The following is a 15,828-nucleotide window of genomic DNA, read 5'->3' on the forward strand; positions in this document are numbered from 1 at the left end:
ATTATTATTATTATTATTATTATTATTATTATTATTATTATTATTATTATTATTATTATTATTATTATTATTATTTTTATTTAGCAGTTGGAGGAACATGAGACATGAAATCAACATTCAGAAGATCAGCTCCAAACTCGTGGAATTAGAATTTAATATTTTGTTTTATGATGTAATCAGTCAATCGTAGTTGTTTCCAAGATGTAATATTTTTATGAATCTACTAAACAAGTTGTAAACTATATTTATGAATGTAGTTTTCAGTTATGATGGTGATTCTAATTTATTATTTATTGTTAATTACCTCGGTTTTATTAAGGTGTATGGGCCAAATTATCATATTCTAGACAAATGATAATGGGTCTTACAGATAGGTTCGAATAAGTGGATTAATTGTTTTGCTCATATATTAAAACAAAAATCTAAAAACCTCCTTTTTAATTTCAATTTTCAATTCGGTTATTATTACTATATCAGAAGTCCTTGTGAAACGATTTGAGTTATTACCTCTATTTATATTTTATCAATTGTATTTGACCCGTGTGCGTCAAAGGATCACATGGTCAAGAAATATCAATAGTAGGTTACTAAAAATTATAGGCAAGAAGAGTTATTGATGTTTAAGACATAGGAAATTTCAAGTAGTGAAATGGTTAGAAGTTATTTATTTTCAAACAAATATTTTTGGAATTCTTCATCTTTATTTTGTTTTAATTATTTATTTTATTTTTTAATTATAACAAATAAAAATAAAAAATGCTATGAGAGACACATTTAATAGCTTAGAAAAAATATCCACCTTTTATATATGATCTTCAACAATAACGACAAAAGAGGAATAATGTTATTGAAACATTTATAGACTTAGAATGTGCCACACACTCAAATGGTTTCTTCAATGAAAATAAGTATTCATTGTGAGAGTGAAAGAGTCTTAGAAATATCTAGCGTTGAATCTAGACTTTCATTTGGTCCATACAAGCTTTTACCTTGGAGAACCACTAACCATTTTTTATTAGAAGAAACACTAACATAAAACACTTGTTTTGCTTGGGATGCCATAATTAAAGGCTCATCCTTGTACGTTACCTTTTCAAGGTCCACCAATGTAAAACCAAATTCATCAATTTAAACACCACTGTTGATGTCAATCCATTTATATTTAAAAACAAGCATTTTAATTTAATGAAATCGACATCCCAAATCACTTCAATTGTTCCAAAGTAAGTATGGATGTCGTAACAGAGTTTTTATCTTTTGAAATAGATAAATGCACGGATTCAACTACGACCATAATCCCACTATTTTGCATGGTACTACTGCCATCCTAACATTTTGTGTAGAATGTAAAATTATTGATATTGTAGCTAGTCCAAGTTATGACATCAAAGTGAGGTCCATTTTCTATCCATTTTAATGTATCATAAGTTGTATTGTTGGTTAAAATGGTTACTTTAAACCATTTTAAGAAAGTCTTGTTATGCTCATTCAACAACCATTTTTCATTCACTCTAGGATATTTTTCCTTCACAATGCTTTTATGAGTAGAAAGGTAAGGTTGAACCTCATCAATGTTATTCAATATATACAAATGTGCTTGAAGTATTTCCTCCCGTCCCAAGCTCTTTAGTTTTAAGCGTCGTATACCATTACCCACACATGTTCCTTCATGACGAGATCTAAGAATTCCTATGGGTTCTGCTTTTGACATATAGTCAGAACAAAACTCAATAGCTTATTCTGTCGTGTACCTTTCAACAATAGATGCTTCAGGACGGTGTAGATTCTTCACATATCCTTTTAAAATCTTCATATATCACTTGACTGAATACATCCTCCTCAAATAAACAGGACTACATAATTAATCTCCCTAACTAAATGAACCATGATTTCAAAAAAAAGGAGGAAAACATATCTCTAGTTGGCACAAGATAACAATAGCTTCATTTTCAAACTCATTTAATTCTTGAGGATCAACGACTTTGCTACAAATAGCGTTGAAAAATAAACACAACCTAGTTAGGACATCTCTTAATTTTTTAAGTAATATGACACGTAAGACCACTGGTAGTAGTTGTTGCATCAATATGTGGCAATCGTGAGACTTTAAGCCAACTAATTTCAAAGCTTTCATTGAGACAAGACTCTTGACATTTAAGGAGTAGTCATGTGGCACTTTTATTCCCCGTAAACATCCACACAGGCCTTTCCTCTTTTTTTTTTTTTGACAATGTATGACAAGTAGGAGGTAAATATGTCTGTTTACCTGCAGACTGTGGACCTAATTGTTGTCGTATACCCATCACAACCATATCTAGACGAGAATTTCATCCATCCTTTGTTTTATCCTGAATGTTGAGAAGTGTTCCAATTATACTATCACACACATGCATCACATCAAGACATTGTCTTACATCTAGACTAGACCAATAAGGAATATTAAAGAATACAAACTTATTCTTCCATATATTTTTCTCTATAGTCTATTTTTGGTTCATTCCAAAGATAACGTTGATATCCTAAACCTGTTGATAAACTTTCTCCCCAATTAAGGCTATATGGGAAATTTCATGCTCTTGGTGTCCATTAAATGCTTTTCTCAACTTACAGTATGGATTATTAGACTTGAGAAATTTCTGATGCCCAACGTAAATTATTTTCTTCCATGTTTCAATTTTTGGTAGCATGTGCCTTATGTAAATTTATGATGCCCAAAATAATTTATAACATGCTTTATGTCCCTTAACACTATAACCACACAAGTTTCCATATGCAAGAAAGTCATTGATGGTGCAAAATAGCATTGCACGCATCTTAAAATATTCACAAGAATACCCATCAAACACATCAACACCTTCCAAAATCATTCTCAAATATTTAATCAATGAATTTAGATAAATATCTCTGTCATTTCAAGGTTGTTTTGGACCTGAAATCATCATAGCTAACATAATGTATTTACGCTTCATGCAAATCCAATGAGGTAGGTTGTAGATAACTAGTGGAACGGGCATTGAACTATGGTTACTACTTAAGTTTCCATATGGATTCATTCTATCCGTAGCAATTCAAAGCCCAAGGTTCCTTGGCTTATTTCCGAACTCTAGGTACAAATCATTAATTTTCTTCAATTGCAAAGAATCAGCTAGATGACAGAGTTGTCCATCACGCTTCCTCTCAACGGCATGCCATCTTACATTCTTTGCATCATTTATTTTAGCAAAAAATTGTTTGAACCTTGGAACTATTGGAAGATACCATAACACCTTCATAGGAAGCCTCTTTGAGCTTTTGTCATAAACAATCATTAGGGCATGCATGTATTTTCCTATACTCCATGCCCATTGGACGCAATGTTTTTTTGCCTCATAGTTATGATTCAGCAATGTGTTACCTTATAGGAGCATTTCTTTCAACAATTCGAGTAATTTGGTGAAGCTTTTCTCTATCCATCCATTTCTCGTCTTCAAGTTGAACAGTCTCAACACCGTAGACAACCGTGTGAAGTTAGTGCATCTCGGATACAATGTCTCTTCTTTGTCACTGCACAAATTATCATATACATGTGCACGATTAAAGGACTCTTGTTCAACATCACGTATCATGTACTTTAGTTGCTCGCTCATATCTACATTAACTTCCTTTCTTTTGAGTTTTTTGACATGTTTAACGAATCACCATGCCATCTGGTATAATTCAGGTCAATCCCGGAATAAATAAGATGACTTCGTATTTCCTCAAATTGTAATGTATTTTCATTCAAGTAATGGTTTCACACACTTTGCAAGAGTCTTCGAGATATCTCTTCGAGTCCACAGGTTCCTCGTAAGCCCTAAATTAATAATCAAATCCAACTATTAACCATAAGCAATAAACAGGTTCCCAAATGTACCTTTATTTTCACAAGCATGCACACTGATCATTTGAAACCAAACCATAGTTATTAATGTGGCAAATTACAATTAGCAGTTACAAAGGAAATACAAAGAAAAAAATGTGTAGACAAAGTTCATCCAACCAGGTGAAAGGTAACAAACAATAATATCGAACAATCAAACCGATGAACACAAAGGAAAAATTACATAGACAAACTCATTCAACACAAATGCCTAATACTAACTAGTAGCAATAATTAGTATCATACAACTAAACCTAACAAGCATTCTTAATATCATTTCTATTATTGGTTTAACCCAATCTTACAACGGGTCACACCAAAAAAGATGAAAATAAACAAATCACAATCACTGAAAAAATTTACATAATGCAAAATAGACTCTCTGAAGAAATTAATCTGTGAATAGGTCAAAGTTTTGCATCAAAGTCAATTAGAGATTCAGAATCAACTTCCAATCCCTAAAATTTTAGTAGCAACAAACACTTGCTCGGAGGAAAACACTTCTCGATGGTAAAAGAAATTGACACTTCTTGACTGAAACGCTTCTCGACAAATGGAAGAGGAAGAAAAAGAAAACTCGTCGTCGACACGGAAGTAGAAGAACGTTGTGTCGGACCAACTCATCATCGGCGCTGAGGGCTGCAGAGTTCGCACGTGAGGGAAGAAATGAAAATAGAATTTAGGGAAAAACCGAATTTAGGGGAAATACAAATTTACATGTTGATTGTGAAGGAGGGAGTGAAAATATAATTTAGGGGAAAACAAAATTTACCTGTTAATTGTGAAGGAGATAATGAAAACAAAATATAGGAAGATTGAAAGCTGAAGTTTCTATGAGTTTGCGGTGAAGGATGAAGTTCATCCGATTTGCGTTGAAGGATGAAGGCTGAAGGTTGAAAAATGAAAACGTTGAAGGTTGAAGGATGATTGCGCTGAAGGGTGAAGACTGAAGGATGAAGCTCATACGATTTATGCTGAAGGATGAAGAATTGGTTCGCACGTGTTTTTCTAATTTTTTAGTTAATTTAGGGAATTTTTGTGTGTGTGTAAAATGCTTGTTATAACGGTTTAATATAACAGATTTAACAAAATTTGTGCTAATAACAAATTTGTCATTGTCTATTTATTACATTGTGTGTATAACAACCGATCTAAAATTGCAGATCTAACAAGATTAAATTGTACTAGTGACTATTTTATTGTCTTTCTCTAATTTAATGTATGTTCTTGTAATTCAAAGAGCTAATAATGAATGGAAGTTTGCAGCAACGCCATCATCTTAGATGGAGTATGTTGGTCAATAGATTCATCACTTATCTTTTGCTTACAGCTTCGCTTATTGTGACCATGCTGTCCACGTACTTGGCGAAATCTTCTAGACTCCTTTTGATTCTTCCATGTATATACTTCGCAAAGTTGCTGAGTTTTTGTCGGAGGAAAATTCTGAATCATCTTCAATAAATCAAATACCTTTGTTAGCATCTTTTGTCCAACGCTTTAAAATATACTTGTTGGGAATTTGGGCAAAATTTTTTACTCGAAAAATCACCAAGATATTCGTATATAATATTCCCAAAAATTAAAAAAGCTGACAATAGCAACCCTTCGTGTCTTCTCTTGGACGGAGATTTCAATTCGAATTTGGTAAGAAACACATGCTCAAAGATCGATTTGTATCTACAATCTACCTCGTGAATAATGGAAGCTAAGGATAATTTTCAAAATCTCTTCAGATATTAGTACCCTATTATCTCTTGACGAAGCAACCAACACAAAAATAATAGAACATTTTGCTCAAGTTTTGGTTGATTTGGCCATGATACAAGAGATGAAAGACCACATTCTTATTAAACGTGAAGGATATGCATTTTTTTAAATTGATTGTGAAAAAATGTTTTTGTTTTGTGAATTTTGTAAGCTTGTAGGACATTTCATAGATAAATGTTAAAAATATTCTAATGGCTAAGGAAAAGCTCACCCTATTGAAGATGCATCAATTGTAACAATTTTGGTAAAAAAAATATGTCCTTAAAAAATTGTTGCTCCAAAAAAGACTGAAACTGATGGTTCAAACTATTAACGTTGATTTAAGGTTCAGTTGGGAGTCTACAAAAACATCAACAAATAAAATGTTTAAACATAAATGTTTTTTTTTTTAATGTTATGCAACATAATGACTTGTGAATGCAAGGTGGTGTGCATCTTGATTGAAAACTAAAACCACTTTTTAGTACAATGTAAGTCTTAAGTGATGAAAACAATACTTTAATGCATAACTAGTGCAAGATTTTCAAATTATAAATGTGACAAACTCCAAACAATGAGCGCAAGGGACAATCAACAAAATGTAGTGTAAAACTTGCAAAATGATGTAGATGTAAATTGCATGAAGAAAATTGTAGGAAATGAACCAAGAAAAGTAAAATCAACTAAAATTAAAAGTAGAAAAATAAGTAAAGAAAAAGGAAAAGTGCAAGCAGTGTAAACAAAGAAAGGAAAAATTGCAAGAAAGGTAAACGACGACTTAAAATTTTGATAGAGAATCATCAATCGTTCTTTAGATGTGATTTTTGAAAACTATAAACAAATTAAATGGCTAGTGGTGTTGGCATCACCCACATTGCCAATCTACGCTGCTAGTGGCTAGTTGCGTCGTGGCCCATATCACCAATCTAATTAGATGTTTTACTCGACAATTACTAAAACTATATCGATTTGGTTGCTTTTGATGCATGTTTTATATGATGCTCCTTTTGTTGTCGATTTGAACTGTCTCGTCGGAGATGTACTTTGTCCAAAATTTCATTAAGTCTATAAGCCTTACTTTTTACTCTTGCGGTTCTTTGACTCATTGACTGACTTCTTTTACATAAGAATAAATTAATTTATCCACCAACACAGAAAAAGTTTAGGATAATAGTACTCTTGTTATTAACTCTCATTTTGTTGATAGAATTCTCAATGTTGAACTAGGAGGCAACATTGTTATTCCAGAATCTCCTTTCGTGTAGGAAAAAAATTGATAAGAATCGTGATGAAGTTTCTGATTTAGTTGATTTTAGGGAATTAGTAATCATTCTAGAGACACTATAGGAATCTAAGGTCCATGTGACACAAGGTCCTACAATTTAATTCGTGTGGTCTTTTGTTCTATCTTATCTAACTCAACTAACACATGTCGTAGACACTTCAGGAATCTTAGGTCCAAGAAACACATGGTCCTAAAAATGTAATTCATAAGGCATTTGATTCCAACTTATCTAACTCAACTGACACTTAGCATCTATGGGAGGGTCATCAATGTCCAAACAAGCGTATTGTTGCCTCTTGGAGTGATACAATGTCAGATGAAAACAATTCTCAAGAACATCAAATCTCTTATGATTTGGAAGTCAACTCAAATGTTATTGTTACCAAAGATAGTTTACATCCTAAAATTGCTTATCATTTGGAGATATTCAGAAAGTTTAAAAAAAAATAGTGATGCTAATGAAATACATCTTAGGAAAGATCCTGATGATGAAGAAAGGAAGCAACTTTAAAGAATTGTTCTACTACTATTGAAAAGTCTTTTATAGAGATGACTTCAAATGAAATGCAAGGAAGAATAATACTTAGAATGATGTTGTATTATATAATTTCCGCCCTAGGGTAAAAAACTTGTATGATTTGAGGAATCCTTTGGTACTTTTTTTCTTTTATTGAGTTAAGTTTATGTACCCTAGTTTTTGTTTTCTTTTTCTTTTTAATAAATTCTAACTTACAAAAATAAAAAAATTGATCAAATCAACCATATTTAATTCGATTTTATTAGATCAGGTTTTGTTTATAGAAATAATCTAAACGAACCAAATTACAATGATTTTAATCATAAAATAGGATAGTTTTTTCGCCTCAAAGTTGATTCAATCTGCACTGTGAATATCTCTGTTAATAATACTGCATCATCGTAGCATATGCCGCATTATTTAAAATATCTCATATCGTCATTTTTTAGTTAAAAAATCATAATCAAGACCAAAACTATCAATTTTAAAATAGGGGAACTGATTTCGTGAATCGGTAAAAATATGAAGACTAAAACTATAATTAAGCATTTATCAATCAAGTAACTATGTATATTTTTTTAAATATCTATACCTATATTATTAATATAATGGGAATATCAAATTTTTGTATAACTAATTTTTCATCCAATCTTACCTTTCATTTAAATGATTTTATATAAAAAAAATTCATTTTTTATCCAATTAAATTGTTTTTAAATAACCACATAAATTTTATATAATTTAATTTATATACATTGACAATGTAAAGGTTTCGTGAAAAAAATAGAGAGATTAAAACTACGATAAAACATTTACAATTTTATCTTTCTATACTCAATCAAGTAACTATATTTTTTATAAAATATCTATATCTATATTATTAATATGTATATAAAGGGAATATCAAATTTTTCTATAGCTATTTTTCCTTCTTAGATTATTTTATATAATTTTATTTTTTATTTTTTATTCAATTAAATAATTTTTAAATAACCACATAAATATATATAGAATTTAATTTATATACATCGATAGTATAAATGTTTTTTATATCGTTAGTCAATCTCAACCATAGACTCATTAAAAATCTTTAATTTTTATAATAAATACATCAAAAGTCATAATGATGAATGATTGTAATGTGTTAGTGTAAATTTTTTACACTATCATTACATAATAATTAAAGTCATTTTTATAAGATCCCATATTTTTATTAGAAAAGGGTCGTTATTTATTAAATTATGAATGTTTTTAAATCATACCATTTTAGCGCAACAGTTTTTTCCTTTAGAAAACTTAAACAAATATTTATCGCGAGAGAGATGGGTACAAAGAATAGAAACCAACCATTCATGACACGTCATCATGAAAATAATGAAAAACCAATCCATGGTATCGGTTCTGCCTCATCATCAATCATCATCATCCACTCATTGCTTTGGAGACTCTTTTTGTTCATCTAAGCTGAGTGATAAGAGAAAACGAAACTAAAGAAACGTATGATGATGATGACAATGAAGGCCTCAGCATCAATTTGTAGTAGTAGTTTTATCTTCTACTCAGCTTCTTCTCACACAACACAAAAATCTCTCAACTCACCTTTTCATGTCAAATCCATGGCTACTCCCAAACCCCTTCCTTCTGTCTCTAGAACCGTAGGTTCTAAAAAGGTCAGTGCAACACAAATCTTAATGTTTTTATTTTTTATTTTTTTTATTTATAATTTATATAAGTGCTTAGATATACAAATATAGTTTGTTATGCTAAGTAGAACTTGATAAATTTAAACCCAAATTTAAACTTTTTAATAATATTATAAATAGTTTCAAATTAGTTATACTTCTTAAAATTGTGATTCACAGTAATTTGTATATGGCCGGTGACTGGGAATAACCCAACCAAACTTATGAATTAAATATGTTAGGCCTACCAATTAAAAAAAACTAGAAGTTTAGTCCTTCAAAATGCAATTTAGACCTACCAATTAAAAAAATCATTGCCATTTATCAATTGAAATGCATTTTAGCTAAAACAGATTTATGTCTTATAAACAAATTAAATTTACACTTTTAAATTAAAACTCAGTTTGACCTAGAGATTTTCACCTTAATAACATCAATAATTTTGCTCGAAGGCGTGTCTCAATATCCGACACGTGTTGGTGACTGACATCGTGACAATACCGACACATTGATTATATTCAATTAATTAATTTATTTCAAATTATTATCGATATCAACGAATATGTATCAATATCGTGTTTGTGCCGTTGATAGTTTTTGAAAGTTATCATAGCAAGTTTGGACCTGAATTTTTGTTGATAATTCTTAACTAGTTAAAAAAACCATGTAAAAATGTTTTTTTATTTCTTAAAGTTACTAAGCCACAAGCACAATGCAGAGTTCAACTGTATTCCCACTTGGTGAACAACCTAGGAGTGCTACAACATCCACACCACCCATTAAACTCCTCACAAGAATGGAGCAACTCAAACTATTAACAAAAGCAGAGAAAGCAGGGTTGTTATCAGCAGCAGAGAAATTTGGATTATCTCTTTCAACAATAGAGAAACTTGGACTCCTCTCAAAAGCAGAAGAACTTGGTGTGTTGTCTGCTGCTACTGATCCAACAACACCAGGGTCACTTTTCACACTCAGCTTTGTTTTACTTCTTTTAGGACCTTTGTTTGTTTACCTTGTTCCTGAAGACAACTTTGGAGAAGTTGGATTGCAGGTTGTGGTTGCTTTGTTCAGTGTTGTTGGTGGTTCTGCTGGTTTTGCTGCATCAAGTTTTGTATCCAACTTGCAGAAAATAAAATAAATTTGATGTTATCTTTTTCTTTTTGAACCATCTTGGTCCAAGGGAAATGACTCTGGTAATACGTAGTTTGATTGAGAGATAAGTAAAATCTGACAAATAATTGTGATAGTAAAGATTTGATTTTCTTTGATTTCTCTCTTTCGATTTCTTATATATATATATATTAGTTATTTGTTATCTTATTGTATTATGATATGAAGGGAGAATAAATAATGAATGATTTCATTAAGTGATTTGTGGGTTGATGTTTATTTTACCTCTTTTGGTAATTCATAGTTTAGTCCAAAAATAAATAAAGTATAAAATATGATTGTTTTAATAAGGTTCAAAAGTCCAATTCATTGAACCATTGCTTCATGACTTTGATGATATTTGATTTCACTCATTTCATTTCTTATATTAGTTATTTGTTATCTTATTGTTTTATGATATGAAAAGCTAAGAAATGTTGTATGAATTAAATGATTAATTTGTGAATGATTCCAAAGTCTTTATATAGTGAAGAAGAACAAAAATAAAAATAAAAATAAAATACAAGTAACTAATTAACAGATTCTGTTATTAGACTTGGCATTTTTGTGTCCAAGGTGCTTACTCTATAGGAATTTATTTTCCACTTGTGTGGTGTTTTTATTAATCCTTGGTGTGTGAATTCATTTATGCCAAAACCACAACTTAATTTCCTTTCCCTTCTTAAAAGTTATAGCCTATATAGGCTTTTATAGCAGTTCTTTTTATCTTCAACAGCAATAATAGGGGAAGCCTGAAAACAATTTTAACAACATTTATTAAGACACTAGGTAGTTCATGAAATGCAGTTGTGTATAACTCCTGAAAATAATATAAATCACAACTCACAAGTAATTGTTATATTCTGGGGTATGCAAGTCTTTTTCTTTTTCATTCGATAGGAACTGTCAACAAAATACATTTTGATGAAGGTAAAATCAAGGGGAAAGAAAGGAAAACACAGCGAATAATGAACGGAAGTATCAATACTTTTTAAAAAGAACTTTTGAGATTGTTTTTGGGATTAAGAATTAGCTCAAGAATTAGTTATATGCTCCTCAACTACGATTCCTTTATTTATAAACGATTACATTGAGGAAGGAACTTTGTCCTTCGACTATGGATTTTTTTAACTACTCTAAAGAGTGTTAAATATGGTGTGTTCGGGTTTAAGCTACTGAACTAAAGAGTGCATAATGTAAATAAACTGATAAAAATGATAGATATATGTAAAAGCTTGTTTGATTGGTTAAGTGTCTCTAAAAATATTACAAGTACTATTTATAAGCAAAACTAATGGTCATAAGTTGTGGCCTATAGAAATGTAGCCTTACTCGGGAAAAACGATAAATGGGGTTAAATTGTATTTGTCTAAGTTGGATTCTTTATAATTATTTATTCAAGAACTAGTTCGGGTTTAGTGATTTTGACAAAAAGTAAAGTGACACAAGCAGATTTATCTTGGTTCACCACCAACTTGGTAGCTACATCATGTTCCTTCACTTAGAGAATTTAACCACTAATTCAAATCCTTGAATTACATGTACATGACCCTACAAGCCAGTATTCTCAAAACAACCTGACACCTACATACTTTTTGAGGCAAACAAACACATTTACCATACAAGTCATATCTTGTCCACACAACTTGAAAACCACAAATTGTTGATGAAAACTACACCTTGACCCTACAAGTCAAGTTTTCTCAACACAACATGAAAACCACAAATTGCTTGAGGAACACTAAAGCCATTATCGGGATGAGTTACACAAGTTTGGAACATATTGTGTTTTGTTTCAACTAAGAAGATTGTTACAATTGATTTCTCACACTAAAACATTTAGAAAGTAATTCTTTGAGCAAGTGCTTCTTTAGAATTTAAACCTTTGAACTTTTATTACATAGGAAATTTGAGCTCTCAAAAGTTTTTATGAATTGTATGGATTTCTGAGTTTATGAGTTCATGTTTTCTTCTTCAGTCTTGAGTATCTATTTATAGAATAGATTAGACTTTCACTTTTTTCCTGTTAAAATCTGGATCATATCTTTCTTGTGAAATTTTTTTGAATATATCTTCTTGTGAACAAATTATGAGTGTATCTTCTTGTGAATAATTTTGAGTGTTTCTTCTTGTAAATAATTATGAGTGTATCTCTTTGCGAATAATTCTGAGTGTGTATCTTCTTGTTAAAAAAATCTGAGCATATTTTTTTGTGAGCAAATTATGAGCATATCTTCTTGTGAACAAATTTTGAGCATATCTTCTTGTGAACAATATTTTGACCATATCTTCTTGTGAACAATATTTTGACCATATCTTCCTATAAACAATATTTTGGTCATATATTCTTGTGAACAATATTTTGACCATATCTTCTTGGGAACAATATTTTGACCATATCTTCTTTTCGCATTGGTCAAAGATTTCTTTCAATTATAATTTTGAATTGTATCTAATTTTAGATTGTGATAAAAAACTTATTCACGTCAATCTTCCTTCATACTTTTTATTGATTGGTGTGGGAATAGATTTGGGCTTGTTCTTGAATATTTCAAAATTTTGATTTGGCTAATTCTTATATATAGAGTGAATTATTTCAATTAGAGTCATTGATTTTCCATCGGAACCATTGATTTTCTTGTTGGAGTGAAATATTGTGTTTCTTGAATAATAAAAGTCAGAGGCAGAATTGTGTGACTTAGAATTAGTGGCTTTGGTCAAATCACATTGTTTAATCATCAGAGTCATTACAACATTAGAGGCAACATTTTGAGCGTGTTGCAACTTTTGTATAGCAGAATATGAGTTTAGAAAGCATGGCTTGAACAATCTCTTCAAAGTTAATGATAACTTGATGCAAAATCTTCAAAGGCAGACAAACACATATGCTTTTGTGTTCCTTTGATCTCATCCTTTGGTGATCTAGTACCTTTCTCAAGTACTTTATCTGGTAGCTTCTTCTGGCACCTACCTCTGGTACCTTCCTCTAATTTTATTGTTGTAAGACCCATAATTTTAAAGTACCATTTATGCATTTTTGGTGTATTTTGGATTTTGGCTCGGAGGCTTTTAAGCCAAAGTTAATAATATTTTAGAGTTTTATAATCAAAAAGATATTTTGATGCCAATTAAAATTTCTCGTCGATAAATAAATTGAATTTATCTGCGATGAATCCCTTACTGATAATTTAATACGTTTCGGGTGAAACGGTAATTTAACAAATATCTGGATATTTGGAGATAATAATTGTTAAGTTATATTTATTATCTATATATGTTTGTTTGGAGGGAAAAATAAAGGAAAACTAGAAGGAAAGAAAAGGAAAAGAAAATAGTATAAAAGGGAAAGAAGGAAAAAGGAAGAAAGGAAAAACAAAGGAAAGAAAAAGAAAGGAAAGAAAATCAAAAATTCCATCTCCTTCCTCTGAACCGTGACCCGCGGCCAATTTCCCTCCTTTCTTCCTTTTTCATTTTCGTCGATTTCCTTTCTTCAAAACTAGTAACCAAAGGTTGGATGAGAGTTAAATCAAGGTTTTCGCAACTCCACTCTTCCTCTTTGATTCGAAAACGAAGAAAGACGGTTTTTGAGATCCAAACACAAACCCCTCCGTTTCTTCTAGATCCAAGCTTCATTTCTCGAAGAGATAGAAGGGAAAGTTGCTCACCACCACGCTACGGTGCTAGTGCGCTAATTTGGAAGCGGCGTTGCGAGCGGTCTTTGATTCGAAAACGAAGAAAAACGGTTTTTGAGATCCAAACACAAACCCCTCCGTTTCTTCTAGATCCAAGCTTCATTTCTCGAAGAGATAGAAGGGAAAGTTGCTCACCACCACGCTACGGTGCTAGTGCGCTAATTTGGAAGCGGCGTTGCGAGGGGAGATTTTACCGGAATTACTCGCAGTACCGGAAACACACGATAAAGCTAACGTTGAAGTAAGGGCTCCTTCCAAACTTCTAGTTAGCATTAGGGACTTATCTGTGGTTGTGTGGGAAGGAATTTGTTAGGGTTTAATGTATCGATTTGGGGAAAAACGAAACTAGTGCGTTATGGGTAAAACCTTAGAGTTAGGTTTTGTTTATAATGATGAATGTTTCGTGGTAAATGAATTTGAAGTCATCGTGTACGATTATGAGTAAATGAAATTTGATGTATCTGGGTGTTATGTTGGCTTTGATTTGTGTTCGTTGTATTTGGCGTGTCCATACTTGATGTTTGTTAATTGGTGTGGTTGTTGTGAATTATGGTTTGAATGTGAGAGTATGTTTGAGTTTGTTTCCGTGGAATTTGAAAACCATTAGAGTTAAACGAGTATTAAAAATGGGGAATCTTTTAATACCTCGGTTTACTTAATGTGCTTTTGAGGAAAAGGTTTATGTTAACTGGGCGTTGAGGATGGGGAATCCCTTAATGTCTCGGTTACTTAACTATCGTTTTGAAAATCGTTTCGGTAAATGAGTATTAAGAATGGGGAATCTCTTAATATGACTGTTTGCTTAACGTTTTGTTTTGAAAATCATTAAGATAAATCGGTATTAAGAACGGGGAATCTCTTAATGACTTATTTATTTAATGTTGTTTGAAAGTCGTTTAAGTTAAATGGGTATTAAAAATGGGGAATCTTGTAATATCTGCATTTGCTTAGCGATTGTTGTGGATGGAGTCTGTGTATGCTCATGCATTTCATTTGGTAAATTGTGTCGACCCGTGATAGGTGACACCATGGTAACTGTACTGACCCGTGATAGGTGGTACGTTTACGATTTACTTTTTGGTAAATCGTGTTGACCCGTGATAGGTGACACCTTGGTAAACTGTACGGACCCGTGATAGGTTGTACGTTTGCGATTTACATTTTAGTAAATCGTGTTGACCCGTGATAGGTGACACCTTGGTAAACTGTACTGACCCGTGATAGGTGGTACATTTACGATTTACATTTTTGGCGAATTGTGCTGACCCGTGATAGGTGGCACCTAGGTAAACAGTACTGGTCTGTGATAGGCGGTACGTTTACGATTCCCGCTTTTTCTTTTAGTAAATCGTGTTGACCCGTGATAGGTGACACCTCGGTAAACTGTACTGACCCGTGATAGGTGGTACGTTTATGATTTACGCATTTTAGTAAATCGTGCTGACCCGTGATAGGTGGCACCTCGGTAATTGGTACTTTGGCCTGCGATAGGCGGTACAATTATGATTTACGGCCCTTCGAGGAGGGTTTTGGTTTGGAATTCCGAGTCCATGCATTTTGGCATATACGCATTGCATTAGGGTGCCTGGCACGCGAGTCATGTTTGATTTGAGTTTATGATTGAGTGATTCGAATTTTGATTTATCGTGATAACTGAGATGAAGGTGTTAAGTGTTATGTGTTGTTTATTGTGCGTAAGTATGATGGTTATCGAACCTTTGTGTGTCGTAGTAATCGCGTAGAAATTGCTAAGTGTTAAGTCGTGAACTTGATTAGGAATGACTTGAGTAAATGCATGAATTTTTGGAAAAACGATCAAGGAAATCGATTTCCCAATCGATTGGATGGAAGTCAAGGGC

At 31.9% G+C, this 15,828-nt stretch overlaps 1 protein-coding gene and 1 pseudogene across 1 annotated transcript; one reads left to right on the forward strand and one right to left on the reverse strand.

Moving 5' to 3' along the window:
- Positions 1 to 912: 912 nt before the first annotated feature.
- Positions 913 to 4,525, reverse strand: LOC140920433 (uncharacterized; annotated as a pseudogene).
- Positions 4,526 to 8,855: 4,330 nt separating this feature from the next.
- Positions 8,856 to 10,517, forward strand: LOC101500340 (uncharacterized). The gene is made up of 2 exons (XM_004499803.4): positions 8,856 to 9,116; positions 9,847 to 10,517. The coding sequence occupies exons 1-2, from the start codon at positions 8,946 to 8,948 to the stop codon at positions 10,264 to 10,266; spliced, it is 591 nt and encodes a 196-aa protein (XP_004499860.1). The 5' UTR covers positions 8,856 to 8,945; the 3' UTR covers positions 10,267 to 10,517.
- Positions 10,518 to 15,828: the final 5,311 nt, after the last annotated feature.

Source organism: Cicer arietinum, chromosome 5 (genome assembly GCF_000331145.2).
Source record: "Cicer arietinum cultivar CDC Frontier isolate Library 1 chromosome 5, Cicar.CDCFrontier_v2.0, whole genome shotgun sequence".
Taxonomy (NCBI): domain Eukaryota; kingdom Viridiplantae; phylum Streptophyta; class Magnoliopsida; order Fabales; family Fabaceae; genus Cicer; species Cicer arietinum.

Excerpts from the sequence above, each read along its gene's own strand:
- LOC101500340 (XM_004499803.4), top strand. The coding sequence starts at position 8,946 with ATGATGATGATGACAATGAAGGCCTCAGCATCAATTTGTAGTAGTAGT. Across the intron at positions 9,117-9,846 it reads GAACCGTAGGTTCTAAAAAG|AGTTCAACTGTATTCCCACT; the intron begins GTCAGTGCAACA and ends AGCACAATGCAG.